General features: G+C 45.4%; 1 protein-coding gene across 3 annotated transcripts in view; it reads left to right on the top strand.

The window, feature by feature from the left end:
* kif5ab (kinesin family member 5A, b) overlaps positions 1-25,145 on the top strand; it is a 47,225-nt gene extending 22,080 nt beyond the window's left edge. The window contains exons 2-29 of one of the 3 annotated variants that reach the window (XM_066708399.1): positions 5,566-5,653; positions 7,043-7,116; positions 7,358-7,462; positions 7,550-7,598; positions 8,218-8,273; positions 8,371-8,458; positions 8,585-8,709; positions 8,956-9,060; positions 9,459-9,607; positions 9,895-10,043; positions 10,652-10,809; positions 11,453-11,521; positions 11,883-12,089; positions 12,348-12,494; positions 12,908-13,096; positions 13,217-13,334; positions 13,604-13,668; positions 15,726-15,835; positions 16,206-16,307; positions 16,815-16,875; positions 16,988-17,059; positions 17,689-17,793; positions 22,091-22,307; positions 22,406-22,562; positions 22,719-22,786; positions 23,361-23,388; positions 24,168-24,260; positions 24,607-25,145. In XM_066708399.1, the coding sequence (XP_066564496.1) occupies positions 5,566-5,653; positions 7,043-7,116; positions 7,358-7,462; positions 7,550-7,598; positions 8,218-8,273; positions 8,371-8,458; positions 8,585-8,709; positions 8,956-9,060; positions 9,459-9,607; positions 9,895-10,043; positions 10,652-10,809; positions 11,453-11,521; positions 11,883-12,089; positions 12,348-12,494; positions 12,908-13,096; positions 13,217-13,334; positions 13,604-13,668; positions 15,726-15,835; positions 16,206-16,307; positions 16,815-16,875; positions 16,988-17,059; positions 17,689-17,793; positions 22,091-22,307; positions 22,406-22,562; positions 22,719-22,786; positions 23,361-23,388; positions 24,168-24,246 (2,940 nt within the window). In that variant the 3' untranslated portion in view covers positions 24,247-24,260; positions 24,607-25,145. Of the gene's footprint in view, positions 1-5,565; positions 5,654-7,042; positions 7,117-7,357; positions 7,463-7,549; positions 7,599-8,217; positions 8,274-8,370; positions 8,459-8,584; positions 8,710-8,955; positions 9,061-9,458; positions 9,608-9,894; positions 10,044-10,636; positions 10,810-11,452; positions 11,522-11,882; positions 12,090-12,347; positions 12,495-12,907; positions 13,097-13,216; positions 13,335-13,603; positions 13,669-15,725; positions 15,836-16,205; positions 16,308-16,814; positions 16,876-16,987; positions 17,060-17,688; positions 17,794-22,090; positions 22,308-22,405; positions 22,563-22,718; positions 22,787-23,360; positions 23,389-24,167; positions 24,261-24,606 lie in introns of all 3 variants that reach the window. The other 2 variants (XM_066708398.1, XM_066708397.1) reach the window with 2 other exon arrangements.
* Positions 25,146-25,469: the final 324 nt, after the last annotated feature.

Here is a 25,469-nt window from a genome sequence, read left to right as displayed (position 1 = left end):
GGATTCTTTTTTTATGTATAGTATATGTAGAAATATGGAAATGGACAATTTATTTGTTTATTTATGGATATTTGGCTTTTGCTTCAAGTTGCAGTTCTTGTGTCCCGGTATTGTGCAGAAATTAATGATCTGAGAACATTTTGAAACATGGAAACTAATCAGTGAACCTGCAATTGGCAATTTGCACTCATGCTATCTGGGTTCTTCTGTCACTAACTGGATTTATCCATCAAATCCCAGCTCATCAAAATTAGGCCCTGGAACGGTGGACAGGGGGCTGAGGGGCGGGGACTGGTCCTTTTTCATAAGACCTTCATCACTGCAGACAAGACTGACTGTCAGACAGAGAAGATCAGAGAGAATCCATTGCCTTGAAAAACAACAAAGAGCAGACATGATGGGGCCACAGAGGGAGGTTAGAGATGAAAGAGTAAAGGTAGATGAGGAAGTGACAGGGTGGTGAGGGGTATATACCTCCACCCATTACATGAGTATTACAGTGTACCATACTGTTTTCATACAGGAGGAAGGGGGTTATTGTGCTGCAGTCTCAGCCACGATCTCCACTCAGAAACGAGATTGAATTACAGCTGCAGCAGAGAGCCCATTACACTCCCCGCATCTCTCTCGTTCTCCCTGATTGACAGAGTCCTCTCTCTAATGGACACACCTGCATTTCCACACTGTGCACAACCTCTCATCTCTCTCTCACACAGACACCAACACACTCATTAAACTGTACTGTTGTCATTCTAGACAAATCCTGTGCTCTTGTAGCCTGTAGTCTTTGTCATTATCTGGTTCTTTTGAATGATTAATTATGAAATTTGGGGGATTTTTAAGTTTCCCTTAAAGTACTAGTCAAAATACAACTTTTATGACAAACGGGGTGAACATTTTATAAACACTGAAGGAATTATGATCATTTATTTAATATTGACCCAAAATTGACTGGGTTCGAGCATTATTACATTTTCTCCCTACTTTGCACAGTCAATATCTCCTCACAGCAATGCCAGATCTTAACAATCTGGTTATGATTTAAAATCCCAGCGCCTTTAGTTTCCAGGGATATAAAACATTGTTTATAATAAACAAATCGTGATAGTTGTCCTGTCAGGGATACAATAGGTACTTTCATCTGAGGTAGTGAGATGACCTTCATTTAGAGACAGGGCAAACAAGCCCAATTATAGAAAGAAGCACAGAACAGAACAGACTGATATGACAACACAATACAAATAACCACTGCCCTGTATGAACAGTAGGCAGCTTGACAGTCTAAATTGACAAGATGCTACAGACCGACACAATACAGACATGCTCAAATTTGTTGGTACCCTTACAGCTCATTGAAATAATGCTTAATTCCTCCTGAAAAGTGATTAAATTAATAGCTATTGCATCATGTATACTTGCATGCCTTTGGTATGTCATAGAATAAAGCAAAGAGGCTGTGAAAAGAGATTCTACAAAGATATTCTAAAATGGCCTGGACACATTTGTTGGTACCCCTTAGAAAAGATAATATATAATTGGATTATAGTTATATTCCAAACTAAGTAGTTTATTTAATTAGTATCACACATGTCTCCAATTGTGTAATCAGTCATTCAGCCTATTTAAATGGAGGAAAGTAGTCATTGTGCCCCACACTGAACATGGACCAGAGAAAGCAAAAAAGAGAGTGAGAGTGAGAGTGAGAGTGAGAGTGAGAGTGAGTGAGTGAGTGAGTGAGTGAGTGAGTGAGTGAGTGAGTGAGTGAGTGAGTGAGTGAGTGAGTTGTCTGAGGAGATCAGAAAGAAAATAATAGACAAGCATGGTAAAGGTAAAGGCTGCAAGACCATCTCCAAGCAGCTTGATGTTCCTGTGACAACAGTTGCAAATATTAAGAAGTTCAAGGTCCATGGAACCGTAGCCAACCTGCCTGGGCGGCTGCAAGAGGAAAATCGACCCCAGATTGAACAGAAGGATAGTGCGAATGGAAGAAAAAGAATTAAGGATGCACCGCTACCGATATCAGTATCGGGTATCGGGCCGATACTGTGCATCAGCAATATGCATATTCAGTTACAAATTACACACGGTCTGTTTGATTTAGGAATATTCCTTAATGTCTAAAGGATCTCGTTGCAAACCCAGGTCTCTGGATCAATGCATTGATCAGTCAGCTGTTTGATCATGGTGATAACTTTTGTATTAGTGTAGTCACTGTAGATTTGAAAAGCGCGGTTTCTGAGTTGATACGCAGCTGTAAGACGGAGCCATTTCAAAGCGCTTTCGTTTTATGCTATTTTTATAACTGGTTATTTAAGTTTATATTGTGGTTATATTGCACAAGTCTGCTAAAATATGTGCATACCGATTTATACACCAGATTACACAGTTTGTTGCTAAAAGTTATTTATTTTGTTCTTGTCTATGTAGCCTTTATGCGCACATTTTGATAAATTGAAGAATCGCAGGTGATGTAGCTCGTCTGCCTGTCCTCTGATGGGACAGATGTGTGTCGGTGCAGGACAGACAGTCTTGCTGGTGTAGTGATTAGACTGCTGTGTCTTCAGCATCGATACAGGACTGAGGAGCCCGTCGCTTCAGCCAGCTGCCCGGGCACACGCAGTAAAGACACTGCCAGGCTGCTAATGAACACACAGCCCTTTTCTGCATTGATGTACGCAGCTGTAATAGACAGGTGGATCCATTTCACAGCACTTCACGTTGTATAAAGTATAAAGTAAAACATGTATTTAATAGTTCGATTTAATAAAATATGTATAAACGGTTTTATGTTGTAAAATATAACGCCAATAATTGTCCTATAGCCCTATTTTAAACACCACCTCCTCCCCATCTCTCTCTCGACTAATTATTATTATTATTATTATTATTATTATTATTATTATTATTTAATAATAAATAGTTATAAAATAACATTCACTAAGAAGTAAAAATAAATGCAGCATGTACAACAACAAAAAACCTTTAATTGAGTGACCACAGACTACAAATATTTACCTGGTGTTCTGCACATTATGTATTCATGCTGGTTCATATGTAAGCTCACAGCGGATCATACTGAGATGATTATATTCATCAAAAGAACCCGCGTCTCACCTTTCCAAAAAAGGCCCAGTCCTTAGAGACGCACTAATGTATGATGACTATTTCAGTCGTTCTGTTACAGTAGGCTTTGTAGTGTAGTACTGCTATTTAGACATTTAGTTGAAATGTGGAGACAGTGCCAGTGTGGAGGCTGTGTTTGTTTACACAGAAAGTTTTATGTTCATTTTTGGATGTCAGAAATAGCCTCATGTTATAAATTTTATTTAATACTAAGATATTATTTATATTTTAGTTTGTATCAACAAGAGTGCATCTGACAAATACAAACTTTCTTCAAATGCATTGCACTTTGATGGTAATTGTCATATTTATGGGAAAAATACTGCCTTATTAAGTACTGGGTATCGGCAAGTACCCAAATGTAAGTACTCGTACTTGTACTCAGTCTGAAAAAAGTGGTATCGGTGCATCCCTAAAAAGAACTAAGGATAACTGCCAAAGAGATACAAGCTGAACTCGAAGGTGAAGGTACGTCAGTTCCTGATCGCACCATCCGTCGCTTTTTGAGTGAAAGTGGCCTCCATGGAAGAAGACCCAGGAGGACTCCACTTTTGAAAGAAAAACATAAAAAAGCCAGACTGGATTTGCTAAAATGCATATTGACAAGCAGCAATCCTTCTGGAAGAATGTCCTTTGGACAGATGAGTCAAAACTGGAGCTTTTTGGCAAGTCACATCAGCTCTATTTTCACAGATGAAATAATGAAGCTTTCAAAGAAAAGAACACCATCCCTACAGTGAAACATGAAGGAGGCTCGGTTATGTTTTGGGGCTGCTTTGCTGCGCCTGGCACATGGTGCCTTCAATCTTTGCAGGGCACAATGAAATCTCAAGACTGTCAAGGCATTCTGGAGCAAAATGTACTGCCCAATGTCAGAACAGTCTTCCAACAGGATAATGACCCAAAACACACAGCTAAAAGCACCCAAGAATAGATAAGAACAAAACATTGGACTGTTCTGAAGTGGCCTTCTATGAGTCCTGATCTGAATCCTTTCGAACATCTATGGAAAGAGCTGAAACTTGCAGTCTGGAGAAGGCACCCATCAAACCTGAGACAGCTGGAGCAGTTTGCTCAGGAAGAGTGGGCCAAACTACCTGTTAACAGGCAGAAGTCTCATTGAGAGCTACAGAAAACATCTGATTGCAGTGATTGCCTCTAAAGGTTGTGCAACAAAATATTAGGTGGAGGGTCCCATCATTTTTGTCCATGCCATTTTCATTTGTTTTATTTACAATGTGTTGAAAAACAAAATCAAATGCAAAGTCTGATTTCTATTAAATATGGAATAAACAATGGTGGATGCCAATTACTTTTGTCAGTTTCAAGTTATTTCAGAGGAAATTGTGCATTCTTCGTTTTTTGAGGAGGGGTACCAACAAATTTGAACACGTCTGTATAAAATCACATCACACTGGCAAAATGGCTCTGGCCTTGGTTACAATGACAGTGCTTGCATGACTTTCTCCTAGTTATGGGCTTCTCTTCGAAATAGGCTGATGTTAGTGCATCCGGTCCCGCTGCGCTGTGCCACGGGAAGCCTGATGCCATCGGAACGGCATTCCTTCCATTTCTATACACATGATAAAAATTCACGTATATGACCCACAGAATTGTTCCTCCTGTAAATCAATCTGATTCAAAATGGAGGGTACGTTTCCAGTTAGAATCAAATTCATAGCTTTGTTGCGCTCTCTTACTACAGACCTGATCACTGTGTGGCTCACAGAATAATTATTCACCATTATTCTACTCCTAACTTGCTGCTAAATAACATGCACAGACTTTTATACAGCCCTGCCTTTCACCTGCAGACATTTATCCACGGTGAACCCTGGAAAAATTATGGAGAGTGAAGCCTAGAACTGGATGGTGTTATGATATAGCCTACAACATAAGTACAGCAAAGTACATCACGGGAATGACCCCCCCAACACACAACCTTCCTGCACTCCATCTAATCAATTTTTCCTAGTCTCCCTGGGATTTTCACTCCCATCCTTCTCCTGAAAAGCGCTCAGGGGGAGGGGAGAAAAACCCTCCTTCTCCCACTCTCTCTGCTCGCTGCATAAACCGCATCCTCGGCCCGTGAGTTCCCTGTCAATTTTTATGTCCGTCTCCTGCTCTTGTCAGCCTAGGGTGGTTTGGCGCATTCGCCTTGGCTGAGGTGTGAGACTCGCAGTGCTGGAGACAGATGGGGACAGGGAGATCTGTTTCTTTTTTCATGTCCCTGTGGAACAAGAGCAGCGTCTGCCTCCCTCCCTTCCTGGCTCTCACAGAGGAGAATGTTTTGTCTCCATCGCTCTTTTCTGTTAACAGCCCCATGCACTTCAATCCCCTCTAATCTCATATACAGGGAAGCTCTATGGATTTGATCTCTGTATTAAGGCTAGAAACCCTGTAATCTGCATCACCGTCTTCCTCTTTCTTTCTCCTTTGTAGGGGAAGCCTTACGCATTTGACCGTGTGTTCCCCACCAACACCACCCAGGAGCAGGTCTACAACACTTGTGCCAAGCAGATCGTGAAAGGTGAGTGAGTCTTTGTGCTGGGCAGGCGTGAGGGCCATAAAATGAATGCCTACCAGAACCAAGGCCTGTCCCTCAGGAAAACATCAATCAACATAGCAATACCAATCTTCTCTGGAGGGTTACCCTCAGAGATCAATCCCGAAATGCAGTCTGACAAAGGCAGGAAGCTGGAGGTATATGAATATTTCTAATATGTTAAAATAGGTAATCAGCTTTGGTGAACTAAAGCAAAATAATTTCAAAAAGGCAACAAATTGATTTCCGTCTAACCATTCTTTTGTCTGTTTCTGCTTCCTGCAGTCGCCATCATTTCAGAATGGTGTGCGATGGATCTCATTTTCAAATGGAAGAGAATAATTTAGAGAGAGAGAGGCAGCAGGGCAGGCAGTCAGCAGGGCTGTAGATGGAAAGCATGTGTCTGTCTCACAAACCTGACCTTTTCTATGGCTGGATTCAGAGATGGGGGTGGGGCGGGTGCGGCAAGGATGGGGAAGTTAATTGAGTCTGGGTTTTGAGACGGGCTCAGAGAAACCTAGAGGGAGAGAGGGATGGAGGGGAGAAGAGGGAGGGTGATGTTTCTGCCGAGGCTCTCTAACCTGTCACAGGCAGAGACTGTGGTGTTCCTTAATTAACTGTGCTCTTCTTATCTCAACAGATGCATTCATTCTCAAAAAAAGTAATTTCTGCTGCCCTCTTTTCCCCATTATGTGTCTCAGTTGCCTCTTAGAGATTAAACTAGTGGAGTAGCATGCTGCACAGAAACTCCCACATGGGTACTGTGATGTGTGCTCTTGAGACAGAGGAGACTGGCTGTGGTTCAGCATTTTAATTTAACCGTTTCATGTCCCACTGTCTGTGTTCGAGTTTCATAACATTTTTTGTCTGGGAAATGTGTCAAGTCACCAGGCAAATTAATTGTCGCCCTGGATAAGGGCGTCTGCCAAGAAATAATAAATAAATAAATAAATAAATAAATAAATAAACAAACAAATAAATAAATAATCAAATGAAGGCCAATCTGTGGTACGTTTCCATGTTTTTGGTCTGTCCTTTCCCTTTCCAGATGCCACTCACCTATTCTACCATATTAATGCAGCCCCAAGGATGGGAGAGGGAGGAGATAGAGAGTATATGAAGGATACAAAACAGAGTCGGGTCTTGGTGACATGGTGAGGGTTGGAGAATTTGACGGGGCACAGGGGATGGGAGAAGAAGCAGATGGAGGTAGAGATAGAGGTAGGGAAGGTGGCAAGATATGGAAGAATCAAGGGTAGAGATGGAGAGAGATTGACACATGGGAAGAGAAGGGGAGAGGAGTAAAGAAAAAGGAGGCAAGTACAGGTGTGAAAGAAGACAGTAGAGGGATCATTTGTTGTTCTCTCTCGGCAGATGTGCTGGGTGGATACAATGGCACCATCTTTGCCTATGGACAGACCTCCTCTGGAAAGACCCACACTATGGAGGTAAGATCAGGTCTCTCCTGCTGTTAAAACATCATCAGATCTGTATTCAAACACTATTAATCCAATGACAGGTTACTTCTCAGCCAAATAATAAAAAGCAGCAAGGAGGTGTTTCCAGGGGTGAAAGAGAACAACTTGTCACCAGGAGGTGCTACAGTTTTTACAGAAAAGCCATGGCTATAATGCCTACCCATGTTTGGCAGTGTTGGCACCCATGCCATGTTCCTCTCTTGTGCCCCAGGGCAAGCTGCACGATAGGCACCAAATGGGCATCATCCCCCGGATTGCTGAGGACATCTTCAACCACATCTTCTCCATGGATGAGAACCTGGAGTTCCATATCAAGGTCGGTTGACATGCTAATCGGTGTAAGGCTATGCTCCTCCCTACTGTTCAGGCCTGACCCTGTGTCTCTCTCCTTCTCCAATTTCAGGTCTCCTACTTCGAGATCTACATGGATAAAATCCGGGACCTTCTGGATGGTAAGTCCTGGTGCCAACCTGCCAAGTACAGGAATGGGTCTTTATAAGAAGATATTGGCCTTTTTGGCAATTTTAAAACTTTCACAAATCTCACAAACGATAAAGTAAAAAAAGACAAAAGGCATACCTACAGAGAGAATGGATTGATGACCACAAAGTGCCAAGAGCACACTGCTAAAGGCAGCTCCCTGTCCCAGCTCCAAAAAAAATGCTTTAGGGCCCGTCCCAGTGGCCAGGACTAGGGGGTATTCCAGGAAATTAAGTAGATAGCAAATTCAGGACAGCAGACAGGACAGAAAGAGAGAGTGAGTGTTGGCAGTTAATGACTAATACTCACAGTCCCAAACATGTTTTAACAGCATTGTACAATCAGACAATATTTTAATAAAGGTGATGAGCTATAAGAGATTAACAGGATTTATAGATGACAATGGTGATTAGGTATTAGTGAAACTAAAAGCATGCTCCATTATTGGGGCCCTAGAGCATGAGTTTTATACCAATTATTGTATCAGATGGCTACCAATCACTACCCAAGTCCTCCAGGCATTGAATAGCCTCTTTTGAAGCCTACCAATCAATCTCAATTTCTCGTGTTCCCTTGCTCTTTCTGTCAAAGTGACCAAGACCAACCTGGCTGTCCATGAGGATAAGAACAGGGTTCCCTATGTTAAGGTAAGCCACCACATCATCTTGAATAACCTGGTCTAGTCTCTGAGGACAATATTGGGACTTCATTCTCTCTCTCCTTTCTGTCTCTATTTGTGCTCAGGGCTGCACTGAGCGCTTTGTATCCAGCCCTGAGGAGGTGATGGATGTGATTGATGAGGGGAAAGCCAATCGCCACGTTGCTGTCACCAGTGAGTTCTTCCTTCTCTTTGAATCCAAGTGCAGATTGGCAACTTAACTTGCTGAGCAATTTCTAAATGCTTGTGTTTGCTCATGAGGAAATTAATGCTGTTTATCTCTTTGCTGGTCCTCTGCAGATATGAATGAGCACAGCTCTCGTAGTCACAGCATATTCCTGATCAATATCAAGCAGGAGCACATTGAGACGGAGCAGAAGCTGAGTGGGAAGCTGTACCTAGTGGATCTTGCTGGGAGTGAGAAGGTACAAGAATATACAAAAATCGATGAGCTAGACTCTTTTTGCTTATCTGTTTGTAAGGGGTTATAGTAGTGCAAGCAGCCCATCGAGAGCCCTTCTTGAATGCTCACAGTCAATCAGTATATTTCTATAGCACCCACAACCTTGTGTGTCAAGAAGTATCTCTTTAACCATTACCCCAGTACCTCTTAAACATGGTCTTGAGTCTCTCAGCTTTGGCTACGGAGTGACCCCTCTCTCCACCCACAGGTCAGCAAGACTGGAGCCGAAGGAGCTGTCCTGGACGAGGCCAAGAACATCAACAAGTCCCTGTCCGCTCTGGGAAATGTCATCTCTGCCCTGGCCGAAGGAACGGTGAGTCCAACTCAACCAGTCTTCCCAATATAAGTCACCAGTATGCTGTGTGTCCCCAGTGAAGTAGGTGTGCCATTAATAGGTCCACTTACCTAGACCCTGACAACAACACCTGCCCAGGAATTTCTGTCACAGTTGTGTGTGACATCCCTGTTCCTGGAGTTCATTGGTTGCTGTCCCCACTGGGGGCAATAAACCGTCAGCTGAATCATTATCTTTGTACATCTTCTGAGCAGTGAATGTGTCATGCTTACTAGGGGGTTATCACAGGCTCTGAAGTGGGTGACTCACACAAAACAAATGAAGTGCTTAGGCTGCCTTGAGCCAGTGGTACGTTGAGCTGGGTCAGTGGGCTGCACTGGCTGGTCTCTCATGTGCTTTTTCCTCACCTCTGGCAGAAAACCCACGTGCCGTACCGAGACAGCAAGATGACCCGTATCCTGCAGGACTCCCTGGGGGGAAACTGCCGCACCACCATGTTCATCTGCTGCTCCCCCTCCAGCTACAATGAAGCCGAGACCAAATCCACCCTGATGTTTGGTCAAAGGTAACCCTTACTTAATGATTCGGTTACTCGTGTACGGCTTGCTTGTCTTCAGCTGCTACCTCAGTTCCTTGGGGGCCTTTAAGTTTTCTTAGTTATATATATGCATACTTCTTTGTGTCTGTCTGTGAGACAACTGCAGCATGCCTGGCACCCCCCTTAGATCCTCCGATCCATTCCTGACCAGACCCAGCATTCCTCAGCCCTTGCCTTGCTTTCTCGAAGACAGTCCTCTTGGAGAGTGCTTTCTCCCTCTGAGTCTCTCTCTTTCACTCCCTCCTTTCCTCCAGGGCTAAGACCATTAGGAACACCGCCTCCGTCAACCTGGAGCTGACAGCCGAGCAGTGGAAGAAGAAGTACGAGAAGGAGAAGGAGAAGAACAAGACCATGAGGGAGACCATCCAGAAGCTGGAGGCTGAACTCAATCGCTGGCGCAACGGTGAGAGGAGGCAATGCCCAGATGCGCCAGACAAAACCTCATGCAAGTCAATTTATCATAGGATTTATGCACTTGGGATTTACTATGGTTGTACTGTAGTTTTATGTTGGTTCCCTAACGTTTTAATTTGCCTTCACTACAGTCTGCCATGTATAAACCATGGGCTACCACAGTGAACATGTCTTAGGAACATTTATTATGAAATGTCAATGTATGGTGGTAAAGCAAAGAGAAGGCATTTTGATAAGAAACCACTGTAAAACTATGGTAAAACCAATAATAATAACATACACTGCCTGTGAAATCAGTGTCCACAAAGATCCATCTGCACATCTACAGTCACTGCATACATCAGTCAAACACTACAGCACAGCGCCAATCACTGGACTCACAGCATTTATGGTAACTTTGTACACGCACCTGGCTTTGTTTGCACAAATATAACAATAATTCATGAATAAAATAACCAAGGTAAACATAGTTATAGCAACTTGACATTTAACTTGTTTTTATGTGTGTGTGTGTATATGTGGAGATGCTGGACTCACAAGGTTTTCCTGTTCCATTGCTATTTTATTCCTGGTGGGGGGCAGGAGAGAATGTCCCAGAGACAGAGCAGCTGAGTAACGGCGGGGTGAAGCTGGAGACCAGCGACGAGACCCCGGTGGACAACAGCACCTCCTCCATCGTGGTGCGCATCTCCGAGGAGGAGCGCCACAAGTACGAGGAGGAGATCCGCAAGCTGTACAAGCAGCTCGACGACAAGGTAACCAAGACAACGCCTGCCATGGCAACACCTTCCCTGGACCACTTTCTAATCTTTTTGCTCCAGGGTGAAAAGAAATAAATAAATAAATAAATTGCTGGATCAACACATAATCACTGTGTTTCACGAACAAGAGTAGATTGATGGAAAAAATTTTAAAGGACTGCCGCCACCATTCTGTGTGGCTATTAAAGAAATCTTCCACTTTGTGGCGTTTCATTTGATTTCGCGTGTGTGTGGGTGTCGGATCAATAACAACTGAAGATTATACTTTAAAACCTGAAATTTCTTCTGTGATTAAGCTATAAAATCAGACATGGTGTGTGTTGTTTCTGCTGTTAAGCTGGTAATCATAAGCATTCACCGCACACAGCCACACTGGTGTAAAATCAATCAACAGCGAGAGGTGAGATTTCTCCTCAGGTGCTGTTCAAATATGGTTATTAAAAAAAGAAAAGTCAAGAAATGGACTGAGAAAATACACACTGCGGTCTAAGTAAGCCCCCAGGGCATGTGCCACAGTTCAAACGTGGGTGCAGAATGGTTACAGTCCCAGTTTGTGATTACCTGTGACAGTGTGTGTGCAAGGGTGACGGTATGTGCAAAATTGTGTAAAGTCGTGCATCCTGTGTCTCTCTGCTAGGATGATGAGATTAACCAGCAGAGTCAGCTGGTGGAGAAGCTAAAGGAGCAGATGCTGGACCAGGATGAGGTAAAGGCAACTGACCATCTGTTTGTCTGCTACCCTCTTTGCCTATCCCATCCCAGTCTGTCCTTTCTCTCCCTCTGTCTCTCACTCCTTCTCAGTCTCTCTCTCATTATCAATCTCTCTCTTTCTGTCTCCCAGCATCTCTTTCATGCTTTCAGTCTGTCTCTCTCTCCATCTCAGTCCCAGGCCCTCCCTCTATCCCAATCTTTCTCCCTCCCTCAGTCTTAGTCCTTCTCTTCCAGCCCCCTTCCCCTTCTCTCTCTCTCTCTGTCCCTCCCAGTGTCTGTCTCTTTCATCCCCAGCCCTATCCCCTCTTCTCCCTCTCCCTCTGTCTCTGAGTGTCTTTGCGCTTGTGCCCTGACAGCTGCTGGCCTCCACACGCGGGGACAGTGAGAAGGTGCAGACGGAGCTGGGCCGCCTGCAGACCGAGAGTGACTGTGCCAAGGCCGAGGTGAAGGAGGTGCTGCAGGCGCTGGAGGAGCTGGCTGTCAACTATGACCAGAAGAGCCAGGAGGTGGAGGACAAGAGCCTGCAGAACAAACTGCTCGCTGAGGAGCTGGCTCAGAAGATGGTGAGATGCCCACGTTCTCCATCCTGGTCTCGTTTCTTTGACCTCCTGTTAAAATTTGATAAAAAATGTCTACACAAACCCTCTTGCGCCAACAAGTAGCTGGGGAAAACAAACACTGCCAAACGGATATGTCTAACAGCACAGTAGTCCCCTACTTCTCAAAATAATTTCTGTCTACTGACCTAAACCTCTTTCATGACCTCTTTCCCTAACTGTCTCTCTACCCCTCCTTCACTCATCTCTCTCTCTCTCACCCAGGCTCACCTCATTGCTCTGGAGGCGGAGCTGAGCCGGATGCAGGAGATGAGCAGCCACCAGAGGAAGCGCATTGCCGAGGTGCTGAACGGCCTGATGAGGGACCTCAGTGAGTTCAGCGCCATCGTCGGCAACGGGGAGATCAAGCTGGTGAGCCACCAACCCACTCGCAGGCAACTGACAGCCTGACTCAATCGCTCACAGCCTCCGTCAATACACACCCTAAACCACACTCATCCTGACCCCTCACAAACCTGACCCTCTCACATGCTTACTGGTGTGGGGAAACCTGCCAAAAAGACACATGTCCATAGTAATCGTAAATTTCCTGCATTCATAATAAACTCTGTTAAGCAATGCTACATAATATCGTTCATTCCCACACATAACCAAGGGACATTCTGACTCACTTACAGTACATGCTGACCCAAGGACACCTGGACTCAATGGACACCCCGATAATCACTGATCCAGCTCCAGTCTGATCCATCAGTTATTAAGAGTTTCCTCTCCCAGTAATTTCTGACCTGTCCACTCTCACCTGTCCCCCTCTTCCTGTCCAGCCGATAGAGATAAGCGGGGCGATTGAGGAGGAGTTCACGGTGGCCCGGCTGTACATCAGCAAGATTAAGTCGGAGGTGAAGTCCATGGTGAAGCGCTGCCGGCAGCTGGAGAACCTGCAGCTGGAGTGCCACCGCAAGATGGAGGAGACCGGCCGCGAATTGTCCTCCTGTCAGCTGCTCATCTCGCAGGTGTGTCCGTGTGCGTGTTCATCTGTGCCTCAGCAGTGGCCATATCCTGTGCCGGTGCTGTCTCTCAGCTATCTCTCTCTCTACCTTTGCTATCTCATATGTTGCGTGTTGTGTTTCCAGCACGAGGCGAAGATACGCTCCCTGACCGAGTACATGCAAAATGTGGAGCTGAAGAAGAGGCAGCTGGAGGATTCCTACGACTCCCTGAGCGAGGAGCTGGCCAGACTGCAGGCCCAGGGTAACTACACTCGTACGGACACCCACACAAACACGCAGAGTTACAGTCAGTATCTGTACAAAGAGCTCCCAGCTCTTGTCTGCTGTAGATGCAAAGTAACTTACTGCCAGTGGAAGGGTAATTATCAGTCTGATTCTTCTTACTATTTATCATAGTAGCATAAATGACCTAATAAGTACCAGTCAGTCCCATGGGTGATTGTCATTGTATTGATCCCCAGCCATGATTGGAAATTTGAGTCTTAACTGCCATGTCTGTCTGTATTTCAGAGACCGTACAAGATGTGACTAGGAAGGAGAACCAAAAGGACATCGAGGAGTCTGATGATGTCAAGGTAACCACCATTATGCACAGGGATACAGGGTGGTTATTAGCCATGGGTGGATGTCAGACAGGGTCATCTTTTGTTGTGAAGGAGCAGGGAGGGGTGGGATCACTTTAGATAACGAGGTACTATTATTCAGGATGGGGCTATATGATATAAAATAAAAATGCGGGACCAAGGGGACATCTTTCAAAAGTACAGAGGTACTTGGAGGGAAAATGGATGGAGAAACACAGGAGTAACTTTTATCAGAAATGCTAATACAGTGAGGGAAAAAAGTATTTGATCCCCTGCTGATTTTGTACGTTTGCCCACTGACAAAGAAATGATCAGTCTATAATTTTAATGGTAGGTGTATTTTAACAGTGAGAGACAGAATAACAACAAACAAATCCAGAAAAAACGCATTTCAAAAAAGTTATAAATTGATTTGCATGTTAATGAGGGAAATAAGTATTTGACCCCTTCGACTTACTACTTGGTGGCAATACCCTTGTTGGCAATCACAGAGGTCAGACGTTTCTTGCAGTTGGCCACCAGGTTTGCACACATCTCAGGAGGGATTTTGTCCCACTCCTCTTTGCAGATCCTCTCCAAGTCATTAAGGTTTCGAGGCTGACGTTTGGCAACTCGAACCTTCAGCTCCCTCCACAGATTTTATATGGGATTAAGGTCTGGAGACTGGCTAGGCCACTCCAGGACCTTAATGTGCTTCTTCTTGAGCCACTCCTTTGTTGCCTTGGCTGTGTGTTTTGGGTCATTGTCATGCTGGAATACCCATCCACGACCCATTTTCAATGCCCTGGCTGAGGGAAGGAGGTTCTCACCCAAGATTTGACGGTACATGACCCCGTCCATCGTCCCTTTGATGCGGTGCAGTTGTCCTGTCCCCTTAGCAGAAAAACACCCCCAAAGCATAATGTTTCCACCTCCATGTTTGACGGTGGGGATGGTGTTCTTGGGGTCATTCCTCCTCCTCCAAACACGGCGAGTTGAGTTGATGCCAAAGAGCTCGATTTTGGTCTCATCTGACCACAACACTTTCACCCAGTTCTCCTCTGAATCATTCAGATGTTCATTGGCAAACTTCAGACGGGCCTGTACATGTGCTTTCTTGAGCAGGGGGACCTTGCAGGCGCTGCAGGATTTCAGTCCTTCACGGCGTAGTGTGTTACCAATTGTTTTCTTGGTGATTATGGTCCCAACTGCCTTGAGATCATTAACAAGATCCTCCTGTGTAGTTCTGGGCTGATTCCTCACCGTTCTCATGATCATTGAAACTCCAAGAGGTGAGATCTTTCATGGAGCCCCAGACCGAGGGAGACTGACAGTTATTTTGTGTTTCTTCCATTTGCGAATAATCGCACCAACTGTTGTCACCTTCTCACCAAGCTGCTTGGCGATGGTCTTGTAGCCCATTCCAGCCTTGTGTAGGTCTACAATCTTGTCCCTGACATCCTTGGACAGCTCTTTGGTCTTGGCCATTGTGGAGAGTTTGGAATCTGATTGACTGATTGCTTCTGTGGACAGGTGTCTTTTATACAGGTAACGAGCTGAGATTAGGAGCAGTCCCTTTAAGAGAGAGCTCCTAATCTCAGCACGTTACCTGTATAAAAGACACCTGGGAGCCAGAAATCTTGCTGATTGATAGGGGATCAAATACTTATTTCCCTCATTAACATGCAAATCAATTTATAACTTTTTTGAAATGCGTTTTTCTGGATTTTTTTGTTGTTATTCTGTCTCTCACTGTTAAAATACACCTACCATTAAAATTATAGACTGATCATTTCTTTGTCAGTGGGCAAACGTACAAAATCAGCAGGGGATCAAATACTTTTTTCCCTCACTGTACCTTCCTCTCTGTCTTTTTTCCCCACACTACGTCCCTCTTTCCTCTCCTCACTCCATCTGCCCTCTACATCTATTACCTCCACCTTTCACTCCTCTCTCCCACCATCTCCCTTTGCTCTCCTTCTCTAAACCTCTATGTCTTGTATCCCCCTTCCACCTATCCCTCTCCCTCTCCCTATCCCACTCCCTCTCTCTCTCCTTCTCTCTGTCAGAGTGCTCTGGAGCTGCAGATGGAGACGCACCGCGAGACCCACCACAAGCAGCTCGGCCGGCTCCGGGACGAGATCAACGAGAAGCAGAAGGTCATCGACGATCTCACGGAGTCAGTACCGCCCACTCATCACCCCCCACTCACACAAACCAAGCAGCCCCCTCCTCTGGTCTCTCTCCATCCTGTCCTCCTCACGCACATTTCTGTATTCTCTCATGACTTCTCCCATCTCTCCCGATTCCCCCTCCATCTCTCTGCTCCTGTTTCTCACACTCCCTGCGTCTGCCTCCCTAACTGGCTCAACTGAAAAAAATTAAGTCTTTATCCCTCTGTTTCTCATAATCAGTCTTATCCAATTCTTTCTCTTGCACATGCTCCTTCACCTTCTTCCCTGATTATCCTTTGTCTGGGCACCTGAATCTCTCTCACACTCACTCACTCTTTCTCTCTCTCTCTCTCTCTCTCTCTCTGCACCCCTCAGTCGTAATCAGAAGCTGCAGCTCGAGCTGGATCAGCTGCGCTCTGAGTTTGAGAAGCTGAAGAGCCAGGAGCACGACAAGAGCCTGCAGCTGGAGGAGCTGACGTGAGTCTGTCTGTCGCTGCACAGAACCCAGGACTGCACACACTGCACCATCACTGCAAACACTGCACCACTGCAACTGAACACACTGAATCAATGTAGTATCACTGGTTGCACTGTGCTACTGCCCTGCTACTGAGTTGGTTTGATCAATACGTTGCTAACGAACTCACCATATCACCAAACACAATTTATCGCTGCCCCGTCACTGAACACACTGTATAGCATGATTTTCACTGAGCACACTTTACAGCTTGATATTCACTGAGCGCACTGTATCACCGAACACTCATCGGAGACACTGGATGAATGGACGGCAAGTGAATATACACCACTGCACTGACACTGAACACAGCCTACCATTGTACTATAACTGAACATGCTTGTCGGCTTGTCACTCAGCACACATACAATAGTAAGCTCTCCTGCAATCCAGTGCAGGACCACCATGACTCCGCCCAAGTACACGTTAATGAAGGCTGTCCTTTCCCTCCCGCTGTCTCTGTGCAGATTTCTCCATGAGCGCCACGAGCAGTCCAAGCAGGATCTTAAAGGGCTGGAGGAGACCGTCGTAAGTGCTTTGTCGATGAGCTCATTTGGTCCAGGCTTTGCTGGTTGTGATGGTTCTTCAGTGATTTCCACTAAACTCTGTGACATTCCTCTCCTTCGTCTTCATTCCCCAGGCCCGGGAACTCCAGACCCTTCACAACTTGCGGAAGCTTTTTGTTCAAGACCTCACAACTCGAGTCAAGAAAGTAAGCAGGCCTCACAAGCTAGACTCCCAGACTGAAAGGGGGACAGGGAGAGAGGATGAGGGGCTGGGCGTGGGAGCCAGAGAGAGGGGGGGATACAAGTTGAGAGAGAGGGATGTGATGGGCATGGCAGATTCAGCACATTGTAGCATTTTCAATTGGAAGCTGAAGGTCAGATATAGGCCAGGGAGAGACAGGGAGGACCCAGAATAGGATATTTTCTATTGCTGAGGTGCTTGAAATCTGCTTTTGAGGGACCTGATCCAGTAGGTTTTATACACCTCTTGTGGCACAGTGCTGGGAAAGCACCTGACCTGCAGGACGCCCTTGATTGTCCGGCTCCAGGAGGGGGAAGTCCAGCATGTCATTGCTTCCTCTGCATGATCCATCTTTGGGAGATGTAGTACCAGGCAGGGCAGCAGCCTCTCGCCTGGTCCAGCATTGTGTCACACTCTTTAAGTTGTAGCCTAGGATAAGCAGCAACGGTGACCATTTAAATCAGCAATGGTTACAGTGATTAAATACTCAGTATGGAACCAAAAAAACAGCCCTTGAGCGGTGGATTATGGGCACTGCTGTACTGATGCATCCATCTCTCTTTGTGTGTGTGTGTGTGTGTGTCTGATCTGCAGAGTTCAGAGATGGAGCCTGATGATAGTGGGGGGTGCACAACTCAGAAACAGAAGATTTCCTTTCTTGAAAACAACCTGGAGCAGCTTACAAAAGTTCACAAACAGGTGAGCAAAAGCTGCCGCTACGGCGCCGATGAGAGTACTTTAAATAGTTAATGTACCCTACTCCGAAAAGGGTCCTTGTTGGGACAATCAGTGATCAAGGCTGGTAAAGAGTGGAGAATTGCATTGGGATAGCATGGAATGGAAAGGAAGGGCAGAGCCAGGGTTGTCCATATCTAGGCTAGTGCATTACTGACGTGTTCATGAGCCTGCACTGGAACAGGAGCCCAGGACAGCACAAGCTTGTGAAAGACCATCTGAATAAATTGATTGAGATCACTTGATAGAAAAATTGAAAAAAATCAGGCTGCAAACAGGTGAAAAGACAGAATGAATGAATGTTAAAAATAAAATATATACCGTGACTGAAGGTGCCAAGCCACCCTCCAGTTGTCATGGCCGAGTTCGTGTCGGTCTGAGCTGTGTCTCTTCTCTGTTTGTCCGTGGTGTGGTGTGCTGTGGGTGCTCTAGGCTGGCCTCCCTGACCCCCTGCAGATGTATAGCTTGTACAGTTTCACAGTAAGTGGCTTCCCCTGGCTGCGCCATACTGCCGCTTAGCTGCAAATACCACAGGCTGCCTGCCAGCACACTGATTGACCGTGGGGCTTTGGCACAGGGACTGATACTGATTACCTGGGCTACAACACTGGGGAAAAAAAAAACAAAAAAAAAACCACTGACACAGATCTGGATAGTCTGCTTCATGCACTGATAATTAAGGACAGCAAGAACCAACAAAAACATTGACAGTAGTAGATCTACAGCGATGCTGATAAAATAGGTATTTAATTCAATTTTCCATTGATACACAAGGATAATCATATGTATAGAACATAATGTATTAGTAGGATTCCTTGTAGGCCTAAACCCAAGACATATATATGGTGTATTTTATGTTGTACTCCTGTACACTGGACAGTCTAATTCTACATAAGGGAAATATATTATGTCTGTACAGAAAATACCTCTATCTGTCTCTGGATGACACTATGATGAACAGAATGGTTAAAGCTGAAGTAAATGCTCATTTATTTTAACATCTTTTAATATATAGAGGTCTATTCCTGTTTTTAAAGACCTTTTTAATCCCAATTAGTTTGATCTACAGGAAGCACACAATACCAACAGGTAATGTTTCAATTAAAAACATGAAAGAAAAAGCCCTTGGCCTGTATTACTCCATATGGCACGGCAAGCAAACAAACACACGAGAGGACCTGACCTGTACTGCAAAGCTCTCTGGTAAACCTGAGCGATACAATCTGCCCGACCTACAGATAAGGTGCTCCCTCTCACTTTGGATTGCTGACTTTGCTTATTATAGTGAGTGTAGCTGTGGACTGGGGGCAGGTGAGATGCATCAGAGTGACCTGAAATTATGGCCTTGGTTAGCAATCTATTGTCAGGTGCTCAGATGTCACTCAGGTTTAGGAGAGGGATGGGGCAGGATGTGGCAGGTTTCTGCAAACCAGGCCAGCTTTGTTGCAAAGGGATTTCCAGTCCACGTCAGGACTGGATCTCCTGTAGATCAACACATTTGCCAGTTTTGGGGATAGTTAAAGAACCTTCTCTTAACCTCTAACACCTCCACACTGCCCTGGGAGAGCTCAAGACTGTGCGCACAAACACACACACAAACATCAACATGACATACTGAGAACTCCCCCTATGAATCTGGAGCAGATGCAAACACAGCTTTAGCTCTGGCCGACTACACAGCTACCCTGCTTCCTCTGCACACTAAGCCCCCAACTGTATACGCCGCTGTGGCAGGACGCACTGACGTGAAGCAGAGCTGGACCAGAACAGAATGACATTGCTTCCTTGGCTGAATGCTGATTGTGCTTGTCTCTCCTCTGTGTTGCATATGCTTTGGAAAGTCCATGGCCTGGGTGACATAGCAAGAGGGATTTTGCTATGTCACCCTTTCTTCTCCAAACAGCTGTTGATCCTAATCCCAATTTCCCAGCATGCATCCTGTCTTTCACCCTGCCTCCCTCCTTCCTAGCCACAATGTCTTTCTGCTCTCTCTCCCCCACACCTCCTCACTATTTTATCCCTCTTCCAACTTGTGGCACTCAAAGTCTCCTTTGATTCAGATACAGAACCTCCTAAAGCTCTGTGCACCAGCAGGGTTCTGTAAATAGGGCATAAAGGATACAGCATTAAATGGGGTTCCATTGGAAGGATGTCCTTGTCCATATGCAAATGAGGGAATAGGGGTCTGGGCGCAGTTTTGTCTTTTTGAAAACACAGTCGTTTCCACTATTACAGGAAGCCTGATAAAAACACCAAATGTCAGCATCTCTGGCCCCTACTGTGAAAAAGACACTAAGCTATGCAATAATATCGCCAATCAAAACACTGAACTTGGTCTTTGGGGGAGAAAAAACGCAACAAAGTGAGAGGAAAATCCAAAGACAGGGGGGCAAAATAAATCACGACTAGAGTCCAGAGACAGAGGACAGACCCTGAAGGGGAACCTGCCCTCCCTCTCTCTTCTCTCTCTCCTTCTCTCTCTCTCACCCTGTTTTCCTTCTCGCCTGTGTCCCTGTGCTGTCCGTGTGTCTGGCTGTTCTTGTCACTGTTGTCGTTGTTGTTGTTGATGATGATGTTGTTGGAGAGCGCCTCCTCAGGTCATGGAGTGCTACAGCAAGGTACAGCCCCTCCCTCTGCTTTCACACTTTCCTGCTACATTGTAACTAGTGTACTATGTCATTTCAAAAAAAAAATCTGGATGGTGGATTTGCTGCCAAACTGAACCATCTACATGCCTTTTTTGGAACGGGTTTTTACTGATGAGATATTTTGGAAAATCGTTGGCTACATAATAAATAGGCTTAGTTAAAAAAAAAAAAAAAAAGAAAAACATTATTGAGGAAAAAAAACTGGACTGAAATTAATCATTTTCTCTTAAGTCTGTCAACTCAACAGTTTTTAATAAAATCAAAGTACATCAATAACTACAAACAAATGATTGAGGAATACGGAACAGTAATTTCAATGTGGCAGAACTGTTCTTGCACTCCCGTGGCATTTTTCTGGCACTGGTCTGGCTTGCTTCACCTTTTCCTTTTTCAAGTTGGCACCAAGAGAGAGCAGGAGGGGCAGAGGGGTGGGGAACCAGGCCCACATAGCGTTAATTCACCACTGTGTCTACCTTGCAGTTCATGCTTGGCACTGCCCGGGCACCTGTCTGGCACTCTTCTGGCAGAGCTCTGGGCATGGTTCTGGATATCAGTATTGGCTCTGGGCTGAATCATTTGCGATGCACCAGCAGAGTGAGAGAGAGGAGGAGGGTTCATTTTCCGGGGGCTGAATTCGGGATCTCGGCTACAAGGCAGAGCAGTTGTCTGTTGGGGGAACCATTTTTATGCATGGGAGGGATTATTTATTTATTCATATTTTTGTTGAGTTTTTCATTGATTCATTTATGTAATCAAATGCTTTTCTCCAAATTGTCAGCAATTCTGATCTGTTTTTTTTCGTAAGTGTTAAAGTGCTGATCCTCTGCATCTCCCTTACCCCCACTGTAGAAGTGTAGGCAGTAACAGTAACATAATATTATGAACAGCACAAGGAATGTGCATAAACAAATAGTAAATATATATATAACTGCAGGTACATAGCAACACAAAAATGTGAAGTGAAGAATTCAAATTGAGAAATACTTGTAGTTACAAGGTCATAGAATGTTAGACAGCACAGAAAAACATGTTAGTTTCAATCAACCTGTCAATCCATGCCCATATTATGTACCAAGTGCTTTTTCATCCTGAAAGCCACCTCAGACCTCTCTACAATGTGGCCTGTTACAACAGTGACCAGTGAAAGAACAGTCAAAAAAGTTGCCAGAGGTATAGAAAGCACAACCCAGTCATCAGTACATTTAAACACTAAGTTAAGGAAGTTAAGGAACTCTGTACAAAGGGGTTTTGGAATGTAAACACAGAAGTGTAGAAATGGAAAATATTTGCCAAGATTATACCAAATTAAATCAAGAACAAGATAATGCAGATGAGGCAGAAAATTAAATCAGCCCTGACGAGAAAGGCAGGTACACAGGGATATAAATCACACTGACTGCAAGTTTGGTTTGCTAGCAACTGAGATCAAGACAAGGCTTCCTACAGATTCTCACACTGAGGGCGACAAAGCTGCGACAAAGCAGGGAGGGAGCCCAAAACTGAGCAGAGGGCTTAGTCCGAAAAGCTACAGAAGACCAGTCGGTCAACCGAGGTCTCCTGTGATGAAAACTGTGACTTTAAATAACACTTCCTTCCACTCCTGCTTTCCCCAGCTGGTACGCGACAATGCAGATCTGCGTTGTGAGCTTCCTAAACTGGAGAAACGTCTTCGGACTACAGCTGAGAGAGTTAAGGCCCTGGAGGGCGCACTGAAGGAGGCCAAAGAGGGAGCCATGAAGGACCGACGGCGCTACCAGCAGGAAGTGGAACGCATCAAGGACGTCATGCGATCCAAGAATCCTCTGAGGAGGCCACACACCGCACAGATCGGTAATGAGCCAAAATGCACATGCTCACACACGCCACCGCACAGACACTTATCCCTGATGTATTTATTAATCTCTCCTTTGTGTTCTCTCTCTCCTCAGCCAAGCCCATCCGGCCCGGCCACTACCCAGCCTGCTCTCCCACCAACCCCATGTTCGTGCGCTCCGGAGAGGGCGTGACCTTCAGTAATGCCCTGTTCCAGAGCGGCGCTAACCCAACCTGCCCCCCCACAGCCCCCAATGCTCCCCAGTCCACGATGTACGTATCACCATCTCCCAAATGTCACTGTAACTGAGCTAGCCTGGTCACTAGAGTGTAGAGATCTTGCAGTATTAAGTATCACTCTTATCATTATGAAGAATAAGGCACTGCGAGTCTCCTGATTGGTGATGACAGCTATTCTCTCCCTGACAGATTGACAACAGGGGTCACCAAGGGCACCTCCGAATCCCTGGACTCCTACAAGCTGAATGTGGACAATGGTGAGCAGAGAGCAGAGGTCTAGGTAGACAGTTTAGAGGCTAATATAAATGCTAAGGAAGTTGATACAAATTGGTCTAGTGGTGAAATTAAAATGCTTTCCCTCTCTATCACTACAATATACCCAAATTTGATAACTCTGAGCAGAAGATAGCAGACAGGTTTTTAATTGCAATGGCTTCAGTGCTCTGGTAGTCCGCTGCTGTCTTTAAAGTACAGTCTGATACAGGAGTTTTCAAATCGGTCCTGGAGTACTCCCTGCCCTGCTGGTTTTTGTTCCAACCTAGGTCTTAATTACTTAATTGAATTATATATTGCTTTGTTAGGTCAATTAAGGATTCAATTAAACAATTAAGACCTCAGTTTGACCAAAAAAACCTGCTTTGCCGGTTTGAAAACCACTGGACTAACACAGCATTAGTAGGCTTCAGTACTAATTCAGTTGGACCCGATTAACAAGAGTTCACCTATTCTGTTATTGTGTCACAATATTGCCATGTCCCCTGCAGCTTCTTTACATTCTCCCTCTCTCCAGTATCATCCAACTGAACTCTTTCTCCCCTCTCCTTCCTGCAGGCAATGCTACAGACATCAATGACAACAGGTAAGGACCCGAGAGAGTCAGGATGTGTGTGCTGTGCTGGTTGCTGCTGTGTGTGTGCGCGCTGCGTGTGTGTTTGTTCTGAACTGCCTGGATTTTCAGCTAAGGGGATTGATACGTCTCAAACTGACACACGTTTACACAGACTGGGGTTTTCAAGTTATTCGGTGCTGTGCTGACAGCATATTTGGCTTGGCAGACATGCCAGAACAATTTCATGATCCCTTAAATACAGAGTTACAGGTGCTGACACACCGCAAACTATGTGTATATATACAAGTGTGCAGGGCACTTGTTCCTAAATATTATGCTATCACCACATGAAAAATTACATGCAGACCCAAGGTGAATGGCAGAATTTGGTTGTTCATTCTATCCATTCTAGATCTAGCAATGTGATATCTGGTCTGAAGAGTCAAAAATAGGAGTTATTTCAAGCAGCTGCACAGAGGAGGTCCAAGAGACAATCTCAAGAACTTTTGTGCAGACCAGACAGGAGAGAAAGATAACAGAGCCCACATGTCTGTCCTGTGATGAGTGGAAGTTCACTTTCTGCCTGACAACTCATTAGGAATGCCTATATATGGCTGAACCGGGGCATAATTAAGGTATATGTCAAGTTTTATATTAGGGGGGCTTGTATGATGCATCAGATCCAAATTGCTGGTAAAAAATGGTTCTCATCAGTTCTGGGACCCTGTCTGTGCGGTCAGGCTTTGTATAAGTGTAGGCGGTGTCTTCTGGTGGGGACTTCTGCCTCAGGGTGTCCGTCCTGTCTTTAGAAGTGATGTGCACTGCGGCAGCGAGGCAGAGGACCCCTCCAAACTGTACGTCATCCAGCAGGAGACCGCCGCCAGCTAATCCCTCTGTGCAGGGTGAGTGAGCTGCTGACACACACACACAAACTACTATGATCAGACAAAAAACATTCAGACAGTCTTGCCTCTCATTCCTGTCTGGCCACTTGTGTTTTCACCACAAGCTATGTTCTCCCTAGCCAAGCAACAGACGTAAGATGCCTATGTCAAACACACAAACATACTTAATGTCTGTAGAGGTGAGTCTGTACTATGACCTGCTAATTGAAGATAAATTAGCCCTGACACCAAGAACAGGAAGCAGACATGGTTAGGTTAGATGCCCAGATGCATTCTAGATCTGGGGGATGCAGCTCTCTACCTCTCTGTCTGACTAACACTATTCCCCCTCTCCCTCTCCCAGATGAAGGGATCTTCTTGAAGCCTCCTCCAATCAGCATGCTGCAAATCAGCTTCCTCTGATCTGCGCCACTGTAATCTCACTGTCCCCTTCTCTCTTCCTCCTCCTCTCCTGTCTGTTACTTAGATAGCGCGTCTCTTTGCCAGCTAACCCCGCCCCCCCCCCCCCGGTCTCCCTAGATGTCCCGTGCTGTATATAGGCTGTGCCAGGCACTTGCCGTTGCCTCTGTATTTGTCGTACCCACTGTATACTGTGCGCTAACCCACCCCCCCGCAAGCCCCGCACACCCCCCTCTGCCACCAGTCTCTGCTGTCTCTGTATGTGAATACTGAGCTCTGTAGGGGGTGGTGTTGGAAGGGGGCGGAGCAAGGAAGCAAGCACGCTATGTCCGTGTTCAGCCACCAGAGGGGTGTTACTGTCAGTCCGAGACACGAAGGGCGGTAGGCTGACAAATGCTCGGCCTGCTGGGATTCTAGAACACACGCCTCTCTCCACTCACCTCAAGCTGTTGTGGACGTTCTAGATTCCCGGCCTGCAGACAATGTGGGGGGAAAGTTGGGGGGGGATGGAGGGGACTAGGGGCTGTATTCTAGAACATCACCTAGTTGTGGGTTTGGGAGTGGATTTTAATGCTCTGCAAAAACAAATGAAAGATTTGTAATTATACGGTTGCAATGTATCCCTTTATAGAGGTCTACAAATGGATCCTGATGATTTATATGGCTTCCTTGCAATAATTACCTCCCCTTTTTCGTCCCTGTGAACACAGCCCCAGTTCCCACACCCTTGTCCTCTGCTCCAGATGTGCAGTCTGAGCCTGTCCATATGTTCAGATGCCACAAATGGCCCAGATGTTGCTTTGTTCT

Source organism: Amia ocellicauda, chromosome 7 (assembly GCF_036373705.1).
Source record: "Amia ocellicauda isolate fAmiCal2 chromosome 7, fAmiCal2.hap1, whole genome shotgun sequence".
Taxonomy (NCBI): Eukaryota; Metazoa; Chordata; class Actinopteri; order Amiiformes; family Amiidae; genus Amia; species Amia ocellicauda.
Note: the sequence above shows the minus strand (reverse complement) of the source record. Positions and strands in the feature narration are given on the sequence as shown.